The following is a 12,676-nucleotide window of genomic DNA, read 5'->3' on the forward strand; positions in this document are numbered from 1 at the left end:
AAATATAAAGGGGCAAATTTATTGTGGATCAAACTGGGCTACATAGAAAGATTTCCAGCAGTTTGATCTATTTTGCAATATAACAAAATGAATTGATTAATTATTATTACATTTTTATTAAAACTGATACCTGTGTCAGTTCAGCAGGGTGTGCTTGACTGTTCTTCCCTATGTTGTTCCAGCTTGGAAAATTAATTATCAAATTCTAAAGTCTTGACTTGTTACCGCTGGGTAAAATTTACCAAGAATGGATTGCCCTTATAGATTAGTGTGCCAAGAATAACCTGTAAAATAATAGTGGTCCTCAGTGATCAGCTATAAATTATGTTTAGCGAGGTTACTGGTGCCACATGACTTATGCTAATTTAAATAATTTACTCTCTGCATATTAGCAGTCACATTTTAGAAGAATCAGCTTGAACTTTGCACTACTGCCATGTATATGTGTCAACTCAGAATATATTCAGAAAGCCCCAAATTTTGCCATTTTGGCGAAAAATCATTGAAAAACATTTGCATGTAAAACATGGTTCATACCTCACACTTTGCTATAAACCCAATTTATGTACAGAAAAATAGATACAATGTAAAAAAATGCAATCGCCTCTAATATCATAAGAATATTCACTGTAAAACTTATGGTTGATAACTATAAAAATGCATACAAAAGATAAAAGTTTTTCTTATGACCTCTACTTTAAGCTTAATGGTGTATTTTATTTTAGTATGTACATACCTATTATCCTTTGTATATCAAGGCTGGATTCTTGTTTACTCTTAATCAATAATTTGTATTTAATAGCAGAAGCTTCAACAAATCCATAGTGCCCAAGTACACAAGATGAAACAGGTGAGAAAATTGCCCATAACGTTATTGAATAGAAGGGGGATTTTTGAATGATATTCAGATTTTGCCAGTTAGAAATGAGAAAGAGATTGTATTTTGAATAATATACCATGGGAGGCCTGCTTATCTGTATCCCTGTTATGGTGGCACAGACCCAATGCAAATTTTGTATTTGCTTGTCCTTGGCTTATATTAATACTGCAAAACTATTTATTCAAGCCTAAAATACATACATAGGAATCTAACTGAGCAATTTAATAAATATTGGAATATTTGCATTAAGTCTAGTAACCTATAGGAACCAATCTCATGCTTGCTTTCAAACACCTGATTCTCTGTTATGGGTTATTAAAGCTGGTGCAAACTTTGTGGCTTTTAATATCAAAATAAGAGTTTATGATCATTTAAATGTATACATGAAATGCATCTAAATGCCATACACTGTGGTTAATATGTAGATTATTTCTTGTATACATATTTTTTCCTCTTACACAATCTGAGTGATGTTCCTATTCACTCTAGTATGAAGGAAACATAATGAATGCACAACCTTCTGGTCAGCCATGGCAAGTATTGCTTCCTAATAGAACTGCATCAAGGTCAACATCATATGACCATCGTTTTGTAGACATTAAGGAACAGGTGATAGTTTCCAAATGCAAAAAGATTCTAGCAACAAATATAAATATGTCAAACCAAAGTCTATACAGAATCCACCAACAATTCCATTATAATAGTGGCGTGACTGTACCCTCATTTTATTGTACTTTCTATTTGCATTGTCTCTTTTAAAAGTTCACAATCATTTTTGGTGCAACTGTATATTTAGCTACCTGTGTCCAAAGTATCTTTAAAATGTAGCCTCTGAAAGGTTGGCCTTGCCTGTCCTTTGACCATAATAACTATTGTACAGGGTATAATTTTTCCCCCCAAAGAATGAACCCAGATAACATAATCTAAATTTGCTATTAAATTTTAAGTATGTAAAGCTTTTCTGTGGCCCAACAAATGTGGTTAGCTTTTATTTTCATAGAGGTGTGAGATAGCCTCAACACTGTGCAGACTATTCTGCAATATAAAGACTTGGTGAATTGTGGGTATGGTATGGTAGAAGAGGTTCAGCACACCCCCTTTTTATGAAATGCATGGACCCAAATGTGTGGTTTATGATAATAATCTGCTCTCTGTGTGCATTGGAAAGGCTTTGTATGTAAAAAAGACTTCAACAGAAGTACTAAGGTATTTATGTTTAAGTACAGAAGTTCTTATAATAAAATTATAAACTCTTTTAATCCTGCCCTGTTGTAATTTGCCTGAGGCTAAGACATGATCGATTCCCCAGGTACTGTAGGTGATCCAAAAACTGATTTCGCATCCAGCCCCCAGCTCTTTTTGCAATAAGTCTCCTGTTTAACATTAATCCCATCCAATAAAACAGCTTGTGCTGTATCTGTTTAAATGAACCTAATGTCACCAATGTGCACTCGTTAGATAGCGTTTCTTCCGCTTGTCAACGTCTACAATATTAATTTTCATCACAGTGAACTATGGTCTCCTGATAGCAAGAATAATAACTGATTCATTGTCTGATCCATGCTTCTACCCCACGTTATACAAAAAACAGGTGTGAGGAGCAATTTTAAAGATACTTATGACACCAGGTAGGTTGTATACTCTTTAGTCCTTAAAAATGAACATCTAGAACACAATGCAGTAAAACATAACTTCCTGTCTCTTTCTGGTTTCTTTTGTAGTACATAAATAATTCCTCTCATTTTTGTTGTTTCAGTAGCTAACAGAAATATAAGGAGAACGCATGCTTCAGTAGAAAAAATTTCCAAAGCATTGTCAAAGGAAACAATAAAGAATAACTTGGCTATTAAAGCATAATTACAATTATTAACATTACACAAAATATCAAAATTATTATTTATAACATTTACTTTTTCAAGTCATAAATAACATTCGGTATTTACATTAAATATTCTCTTTTATATTTGTACTGAAAAAATGATAAATATTTGTGACTCGGGGTAGGTAGATCTTCTTGGATTTTGCAGGAGGCAAAGAAAATTGCAGAGCACACGAAAATCTAGTACCCTAAACAGTCACCAATTACTAGATTAGCACTGCTACCTGTGCAATTCAAACCTTGGTACCAGGTGTATTCTCTAGGCTTGCATCATATGGCAGTGTCCCAAAACACAGTTTGCTGTTGGGAATTAAGAGGGCTGTATTTCTTGGCTCCATTGCTCTTTTTCCAGCTTGGTAGGATAGGCATGCTTTCTTGTTTACACAGACCCTTCTCAGTTTTTTGTCTTGATTTGATCTCTCTGCACAGAGTACGTTTTTTCTCAATCATTTCCATCATGGTGTGGTCACCACAAAGCCACTGCATAGATGTCATCTGTCAAACAGAGTTACACGGAAATATCATTTCAAAATCTGTATAGACACGTCTCTTTTCATAATACAGATGTTCCTGTGCTCTATAGGTGAATGGCAAAAGTAAAGTATAAAAAAAAAGACTCATGGACATCAACCAATGTTAACTAAACCTTGTTGTGTTTTTATATGGATACATGTGGCTTGAGAGTATATTTTGAAAACTGCAAAAAAATCAAATGAATTTCAAATGCTTTATTTGAAATGTATTAATGTGAGACTATTGTATTGCAACTTGTAAAGTATCACCCATTATGCAAAGTCCAAGTTTCATTATATGCAATGGGATGAAATGGACCACAGGGGGTTTATTGCAATACTTCCTACTCTATGGGGCTGATTTACTAACAATTGAATTTCGATTTTTTTTCCACATATCACTAAAAATTCATGTTTTTCTTATTTTTCTTAAAAGTTCTAAAAAAAATTGAGATTTATAAAGTATAAATGCCAGGAAAACCTCTAATACAAAACATCACCAGGTAAAACTTATCGAAGTCCTATAGAAGTCAGTGGGAGTTGTGCTGATTCTTTTGGATCATTTTAAATCATTTCGGACTTTTAAGAGGTTTTTTTTTTTTGCTAGGAATTGTCAGAAAAACTGGTTTTAGAGGTATTTGTATTTTTTTCTGGATCTTTCAGCGTTATTTTTCTGTTCGTACTTTTTTTATTCTGATCTTTTAATAAATGTCATGACATTCATAGTTTTAGAGAAAGCGAGTTTAGTTGTGGTTTCAAAAACCTCTAAAACCACTAAAATCCAACCTGTAATAAATAGGCCTCATTGTTATGTGAACTGGCAGCTAGTAAATTTTTACACAAGCTGGATGTACATCTTTTTCTTTCTAACTACTGTACATGCTAGAATAATGATGCCATTACTTGGACCTGGTTAAATCCAAAAGTTTATGGGATATTGAGGAATTTGTCAAGCAAGAGAACTCATCAATATTCATTGTATTGTCATTGAAACAATGGATTTTCAGTGGCATTTTAGTACTTTGAGAAGACTTTTTATGCAGATTTCCCGGGCCCCAGAGCAAAATGAAAAGTTCAAGGCCACCACTGCAACCCATGATCCCCTTCTCCTTCATTTAGAATAATCAAAAACGTTCTCTGCACTGCCTTAGCCGTATAGTCGAATGCATCCAATCCTCTTCCGGGTACACCACTATCCCGATATATACAAATTCAAAAATGAGGAGAGCACTCAAAAGTAGCAAAAATATGCTGTGGTTACATTTATTCAAGGCCACTACATGACATGTTTCGGGTCCTTAAACCCTTTATCAACCCTTTATTCTCTTTCATGTATACATTCGGGGGGCAAGAGGGAAAAATGGGAATATTGATTTTAATGCGTGTATTGCCTGTAGTTGGTCTGTACCTTTAGTTATACCACTGCTTCCCTGCTTTAACAATTACATTTCTTCAACTATTCCAGAAAGTCTGAGGTTTAAGTAGTAGGAAATACACTGATAAAAGCTCTTGAAGTGGAAGAAGTAGTAAACATTTCTACTTCTCTGCTTTATAAATAGGGCCCTTTGTGCATTTCTCAGATCTTCAATTCCCTTGCTGCAGTAACTGACAACATTTATATGGAAATCATTGTGTTTGTGATAAGTGTGACAGGCTAAAAGAAACCTTATTTTGACTAAGAACAGCTAAGAACTGTATAATGCATTGTTAATAGCTGTTTGAAATTCTGTATATTTAGGACACTTTTCTGATCAATTTGTTTCTCATATAAATAATTTTGTATTGTACAGTTTGCCTACATATTCTGCTGACATGTTAAATACATGCCACTTATTTGCTGCTTCACAGACAGAGGTAAAAAAAAAACCTCTATGGAGAGCAAAGGGAATTCAAGTCCCAGAATTCATCACTTTACAATGAAATGAGGGAGGGGTGTATGTACATTGTGTTGGAGAATGGTTCTAATGAGTAACATGGCTTCCTTTCAATCTGAGGAATCAGGCATGTCTGTGTTACTAAAAAGTTACTGTTTCTGCATGAGCTTACTGTATGCCAAAAAAAGGGTTTGGGGTATATTTTCCCTTTAACTATGTTTTGGATTTGGAGAGCTGTGGCTGACACAAGACAAATGAAAAGATCTCATGAGTTATTTAAAGCATTTTAAAGCCTTGAAGAGTCACACTGCTTTTTCTTCTTCACTGCATGGGGGTTATAAAGTAGATTCTAGACTTCCTAAATCTGACTTTTTCATTTATATCACATGTTTGCTTTGTCATCACATAATAACAGGGATTTGAACTCCACTCACGGTGCTATTCCCAAACCTCAAATCTTTAGTCTGATAAATGGCAGTGTCACTCAGCCTAAAGTCTAACACTGTATTGGATTTATACTCCACCGAGCAATAAAAAAAGCTGTCACAGACCAGACAGAATACTTTGAGAGGACATTTACTTTTTGACATTAACTTTCAGATGAATAGAAAATACTCATTCTTCAAGTAAACCTTTACTTTCAAATCCAAAGTCACATTTAGACTTTGAAACACTATCTGTATATACATTATAATACAGAATGTTTTTTTAAAAATTGGCATATAAGGAGAAATGCTGTAAAATGTTAACATTCTGTTCTTATAATAATTATGCATGTTCTTATAATAATTATGCATAAACCCAATCCAACCCGAGAGTGTTTGCTATATAAACCACTTCTGCCTTGCAAAGCAGGGGTCCTGAGTTTGATTCTAGCTAGGACCTAATTTGCAAAGTATTTATGTTCTCCCTTGGATCTGCATGGTTCTCCTCTGGGTACTGTGTTTTCCTCTCACTCTACAAAAACATACGTTTATTGGCTTCTGATGATACTGACACTAAATGGGATATGGATCTTAGACCTTAGCAAGCTCCATTAGGAGCAGGGATGATGTGAATGATGATCAATCTCTCTAAAGTGCTCCATAATATATGGTGCAATATATGTAGCCCATAATATAATAAAATATGGATAAAAAAACTCTTCTGGGTAAACTTGGGCCATTGTCTCCAGAATAATTGGTCAATTCGTTTTAGTTATTTTAGGAAGTATGTGGCACAAATTGCTTTAGTCTCTGCAATCTTTTCAGGGAAACATTAATGCTTTGATGATGTTATAGGAATGCTAGTGCCTTTGATTCACAGAAGAAAGTATTTTGAGAACACAAATGGTTCTCTACAAGGCACTTTTTCCTGTGTGTTATAAGATATGTTCCTTTAACTAAAATTATAGGCAGTGATTCAAGGTGCTTTGATTACTGTGGTTTCCCTAAAAAGATTGCCATGAAAATATAGCCCCATTTTGACATGAGCCCATTCAGTTTGGCTTACAGTATGTAGAATAAGTACATAAACATCTAAAATTCCATAAATAAATGAGATGTAATATGCATACAGTACATACCTCATTCCGCATATTCAACAAAAGCCATATTGCTCATATCAACCAGTTCCCTACCCCTTTAGGCTCACAGTGCAGCCCTTACCTTACTTTCTTTTATTGGATTCTGGGACTTAAAAGCTCTCTGTAGTGTGTAGTGCACAGAGTTTCTAGAACAGCCCCTGCTGAATAGGCAGACTATCATTGCTTCATTTGTGGAAGTATGTCTGTGTCAAAATACATTCATATTTATTATTGTAAGTTCTTATAGTTTTTATGCAATTTATTTAAAGATGAGCTCAAGACACAAAAGAGGTTATATTTTCCCTTTAAATCTGAGTTGAAGTTGTAAGAGTAGATAGGATGACTCCTTGAACATAATTGCATAATATTCAAGGTTTGATAGAGTATATGTGAGTGTATTAAGAAGGCCAGAATAAGTGTGTATACACTGTATATGTGCACTGGGGTTTCATTTGTAGGAGTTGAGCTCGATGGGCTTTGGGCTTTTTTCAACCCAAATTAACTATTTAACAATGTAATTTTGACATTACATTTTATCAGAAAACCCAGGGAGTTCACTTGTTCATTGATTACATAACATTAAAAAGTTTCCTTCTGAAAAATAATTATATGCCTATTGCAGTATATGCATATAATGATTAGGTAACATGATAGGAAAAAGCTTAGGTGCTTTAGGATATCAGTATGAAGCTGACTTGTGGTTCAGCACATACAGGAATTCAAGCTGCTGTAGCCTTTTTGCCTTTCTCCTATATGGCACTTTGAAAGTCAAATGCAGAGGACAGCACTGCTGTGCACAAGGAAGCTCCCCCACTGGTGGTCCCAAGAAGTGCTAGCAGGAGATACATGCAGGAAAGCTCTATACTTACCACCTGCCTCTGACTGCAAAGGACTTTTACATACAAGTCAGGACTCCCATGCACCACCTATATCACATATAGAAAGGCCTGTCTGGGCTCAGTTTGGTGGGCACAAAGAGTTGAAGATGGTTCCCCATCTTCTAAGACTACTCATGTTTTCCTGGCTATTACTATAGGTGTTATAGGAAATCCATAAAGTAATAAAGCAATAAATAAACCAAAATGTTACGCGCAGCACTGCAATTATGCACTGTAACCACAAGGATTGTGTCCAGGCCAACATATTAAACACCACTCTATGGGGTATATTTATCAAATATGAAAAGTGAAGTCCTCTAGAGTGAAATTCCGCCTCCATTCATTTCTATGGGATTTTGAAATGCATATTTATCAAAGGATGAACTGGATTTTCCAAATATCCAACAATACAACAATATACTAAATAACAGTATTAATTGCTGTATTTAATTTCCTATAATTTACATTTTTTCCCTGCTTTTTTGATTTGAGTCAAAATGTCTAGGATGAAGATAGGCAACTTATGGCACTTCAGATATTGTAGAACTACCATTGTCCATATATAAAATAAGCTGCTGGGAAATGTAGAAATCTAGAGGCAGAGTTATCGAAGAAACAGGCACATTTTTTGTATATCTGAACACACCCTTTTATGAGACTTTAAGAGCCAGAGGAGGGTGGAAAAAATATTGTACAAAAGTAAATAATAAAGACAACTGATTTAAAGTTCTTTATTAATAATGTGCACAATGTATGCTTAAATGAAACATACTCCTAATAAAAAGGCCTTTACTGAAAATATGCTTTTGCTTGTTGTTTTACTTTATATCTATCTATCTATCTATCTATCTATCTATCTATCTATATATAGTCCTAGCAGTGGTTCCCAATCAGAGACTGCCCAGGATGAAGACCGATTAGGGTGAGTTTGGGGAGACTGCTCGTCCATCAACGTAAATGTTCCTGGAATCCTGATATACCAATATTTTCATAAAACTGCTCAAATAAGTCAAAGAGGACCTGACTAAACGCCTTATTGACCCTTTTCTTCCTTAAGTTGGCCATAGATCCGCTCATTTGGCGATGTCGCCAAACAAGCAAATTTCTCCCCGATATGCCCATATTGAAGTGGGCGGTATCGGGCTGATCCGATCGTGGGCCCTAGGCCCCTAATTCATCCGAAACGGGCAGACTGGATTTTTTAACCTGCTCAATCGAGATCTGGCAAGTTTTTGCCAGATATCGATCGGGGAAGCCCGTCGGATGGCCCCACACATGGGCCAATAAGCTGCCAACTCCGTCTGTCAGCAGCTTTTATCGGCCCGTTTATGGGGGCCTTAAGAGATGTTCTAGCCCCACAAACAATATGCCATTGCCCTAGAGTTATTATGAAAAATGTGAGATTTACAGTATTGTGACTTCTAAATTACAAGTTCAGTGACTTCTTAATTACAAAACTCTTTGTTTATAATGCCTGAAACTGTGGGCGCCCATTAAATGGACCTCAAGGTTTTTCCCTGTACTGGGAAGGAGATACATAGAGTAATTGCAAAAAGGAGGATTATAATAATGCACATAGATATGTATTATATATATATACAGTAATATAATAAAAAAATCCTGAATAATACTGAAGTTTAGTAATTAGGAACAATATTTAAACCCCTGTATATGTGTTTTTATATATATATATATATATATATATATATGCATATACTGTATATTTTATGGCAATCTATATTTAGGAAGCTGTTCACAAATGTGTGCAATGTGAAATATGTAGCCGTTTGTGTTACATGATTAGTTGCTTGGTTTATTTTTGTCATTTCACACAAGATTTTAATCAAATCTAGTTTTGGATCAAAGGCTTTTATGTATGTTATAAAGCTGGTTTCAATTGAAAAGCCTTTTGTGCTATGGTATTGCTAGCTTATTTTAGCAAACCTATACCTAGAATATGATGATCAAAACACTTGGTGAGTGCAACTGCGTTATAATTTTATTCCTAAAGTTTATTTTGTGTAAACTACTCCAGAGATCTTTGTAAATGCCAATAAAGTTGTGGGACCTGTTATCCAGAATGATCAGGACCTGGGGTTAATCAATATTTCTGTAATTTGGATCTTCATACCATAAGTCTACTAGAAAAACCCAAATAGTCTTGTTTTGCATCCAATAATAATTAATTATATCTTAGTTTGGATTAAGTACAATTTTATTATACTAATGAACATTTATTTAGTACAATATACTGTTTTATTACTACAGAGTAAAAGAAAATCATTTTTAAAAATTCAGTTTATTGGGATAGAATGGAGTCTTTGGGAGATGGCTTTCCTGTAATGTGGAGCTTTCTGGATAACAGGTTAATGGATCCCATACCTGTAATAAGAGAAATGTGAACACAGTGTGCAATGAAGATTTCTTTTTCTGATTGGTTGGTTTTCTTTCCAAGCTATATGAGACAGCTTCCCAGAAGACTTTTATCTTAAAAGTCTTCACATACAACATTAATGGAGGACCTCCGCCATATTATATATGGCAAGGCATCTGTTATCTGGAAACCCATTATCCAGAAAGCTCAGAATTATGGGAAGGCCTTCTCTTAAAGACTCAATTTTATCATTATTGGAGGCATATATATGTATATATATATATATATGTATATATATATATATATAGATATAGATATAGATATATAGATATATATATATATATATAGATATATATATATATATATATATATATATATATATATATATATATATATAGATATAGATATAGATATATATATATATTGCAAACATCTGTTAGGGTTATTTTTTTTATTAAACCTCAAATTTTTCTGGTCAGGCTTTTTGGGTAAAAACTCAAATTATTGGATATTTATTATACCCCGATGCTGCAAAAAGTTTGAATCTGAATATCAGCCATCTCAGACCTGTAGAAGTCCTGTGTAAGTCAATGAGAGAGGCACCTATCCCAAACTGAAGTTATCATGGTTTTCGAAATACTCGAAAAATCAAGTGATTCAGGAAAATGGTGAAAAATTAGATCGATTTGGGTTTTCACTAGATTTTATAGAGTTTTTCCTCAATCCGATGTATTCAGGCTATTGTATTAATAAATAAGCTCAAATTGAGAATGGGAGTTTGGTCATGGTATTTATATATATTTTATGAATAAAATATGAGAAAAATTTGGATCTTAGTAAATAACCCCCTTAATGTCTAAGAATTATTTAAAGGAACAGTAACACCAACAGTACATGAAAATATCATGTACTTTTGCCCTGCACTGGTAAAACTGATGTGTTTGCTTCAGAAACACAACTATAGTTCATATAAACAAGCTGATGTGGAGCAATGGCGGAAATTGAAAAATGTCTATATGGCACAGGTTAACTAATGGATAACAGATAACACCATTAGACAGACAGAGCTTATTTGCTATCTGCTGCGTAACCTGAGCTTTTTCTCCTTTGAATGGCTGCCCCCATTGCTACACAGCATCTTATTTATATAAACAATATTAGTGTTTCTTAAGCAAACACAGCAGTTTTACCAGTGCAGGGCAACACTACATTATATTTTCATTACTTTAAAACACTTTTATTTTTTTGACGTTACTGTTCTTTTAAGCAAATGTCTTCAAGCCCCAACAATACAATAGAAGGGAGACAGGCCCTAGGAAGATTCTGTGGGTTGCATTTGCATTACCAGTGAGAGTACTGAAGACTGTCACTTCCTAAACCTGAGCATCTATTCTACACCACAATGTAGAGGTGCAATGTTGTTGACTACTTATATGATAAACAAGAAAGAAGTAAAAAATGTGTTTCAAATGTAGAAAGTAGGACTTTGATCAAAACCGTTACAAGTGTTCAGACCCACCAGTCCTGGTAAATGGTCTGCAGATTTTTCGGAAATCATATAGAGAGTGAAGAACAACAAAGACGCTGAATGATCATGTATCTTTTAACTGTTCCATTTAAATGAATGTGAGAGCCACACACAATTATGCACCGAGGAACCACTGTGAGAGAGTATTTTGATGATGTCTTTATTTTAACTTTTGTCTCAGAATAATAATATCGATATGGATTTCCATGCACAAACATGTCATCTTAAGAAATTTGGCATTAATATGAGGGGTGACTAACCCCTTCCCTGCTAGTGGGATTTTAAAGTGAAACAATGTCCAGCAGGTGTGTCTGGCAATGAAAAGGTGTATGTGTATTACTAGTATACAGTATAACAACGCCAGCAATAATCATGTTTATTTGCTATACCCATGGGCAGGAAAGTGTTTAGCTGCCATAATAAGATGGAAATGATGGCTGTGCAAGTATTTTGTACAGACAGTGATAATTCACAGTGTATTACAATCATGCACCAAGACAGAAACAATGCAGACTATCTTATTACAGTACAGTAGGGAGAATTGTAAAAGATATGTACAAATCATTAACAATACTTCAAGTGCTGTAGACAAGACATGAAATCCTAAACAGAAGGTCACGAAATTTATCAAATATTGATAAATTTGTAAGGCGGTAAAAAAGTGCACAAAATGTGAAAAAATTAAAAAAGTACAATCATAAAATGTTACAAATACAGTTACAGAATGAGTCAACTTTGAGTCAACACATGACTTCTAGAAACAAATCTCCACCCATAAACAAGTGGATGACTTTGTTTGCAAATGACAGACACAAAAACAGAATTAAACGCAGACAGACACACGGATCTGAAACATATATGGTAGACAGAGACGTGGAAAGTATTTGGCATGTTGCATCACATGACGTCATTCACTACTGGGAAACGGCGGTACCTGGCTCTGTTGTTGCTCACTCGCTTGCCTGAGGGGGGTAACTGACGGAGGAGGCACACCTGAAGTGGAAGCAGATCGACCTAATTTGCAGCTGATTCTCATTTCTGTATGATAAAAGGAAAGCACAGATTTTAAAATGATAGACAACCTTATATAGAAATTAAAATACGTGTCATTCATATTTTTCTACAATTACTTGCCATATCTTCTGTTCTACAGTATTTGTTTAAAGGAAATTTCAAACCCTATACCT

At 34.6% G+C, this 12,676-nt stretch overlaps 1 protein-coding gene across 1 annotated transcript in view; it reads right to left on the reverse strand.

Annotated features, from left to right (window-relative positions):
* Window positions 1–1,207: 1,207 nt before the first annotated feature.
* The window catches only part of LOC108716219 (neuronal tyrosine-phosphorylated phosphoinositide-3-kinase adapter 2), a 93,732-nt gene continuing 82,263 nt past the window's right edge, over window positions 1,208–12,676 (reverse strand). The window contains exons 6-7 of the mRNA XM_041563375.1: window positions 12,424–12,527; window positions 1,208–3,254 (exon numbers count right to left, since the gene is read on the reverse strand). Of these exons, the coding sequence (XP_041419309.1) occupies window positions 3,030–3,254; window positions 12,424–12,527 (329 nt within the window). The 3' untranslated portion in view covers window positions 1,208–3,029. The remainder of the gene's footprint in view (window positions 3,255–12,423; window positions 12,528–12,676) is intronic.

Source organism: Xenopus laevis, chromosome 5L, assembly GCF_017654675.1.
Source record: "Xenopus laevis strain J_2021 chromosome 5L, Xenopus_laevis_v10.1, whole genome shotgun sequence".
NCBI lineage: Eukaryota > Metazoa > Chordata > Amphibia > Anura > Pipidae > Xenopus > Xenopus laevis.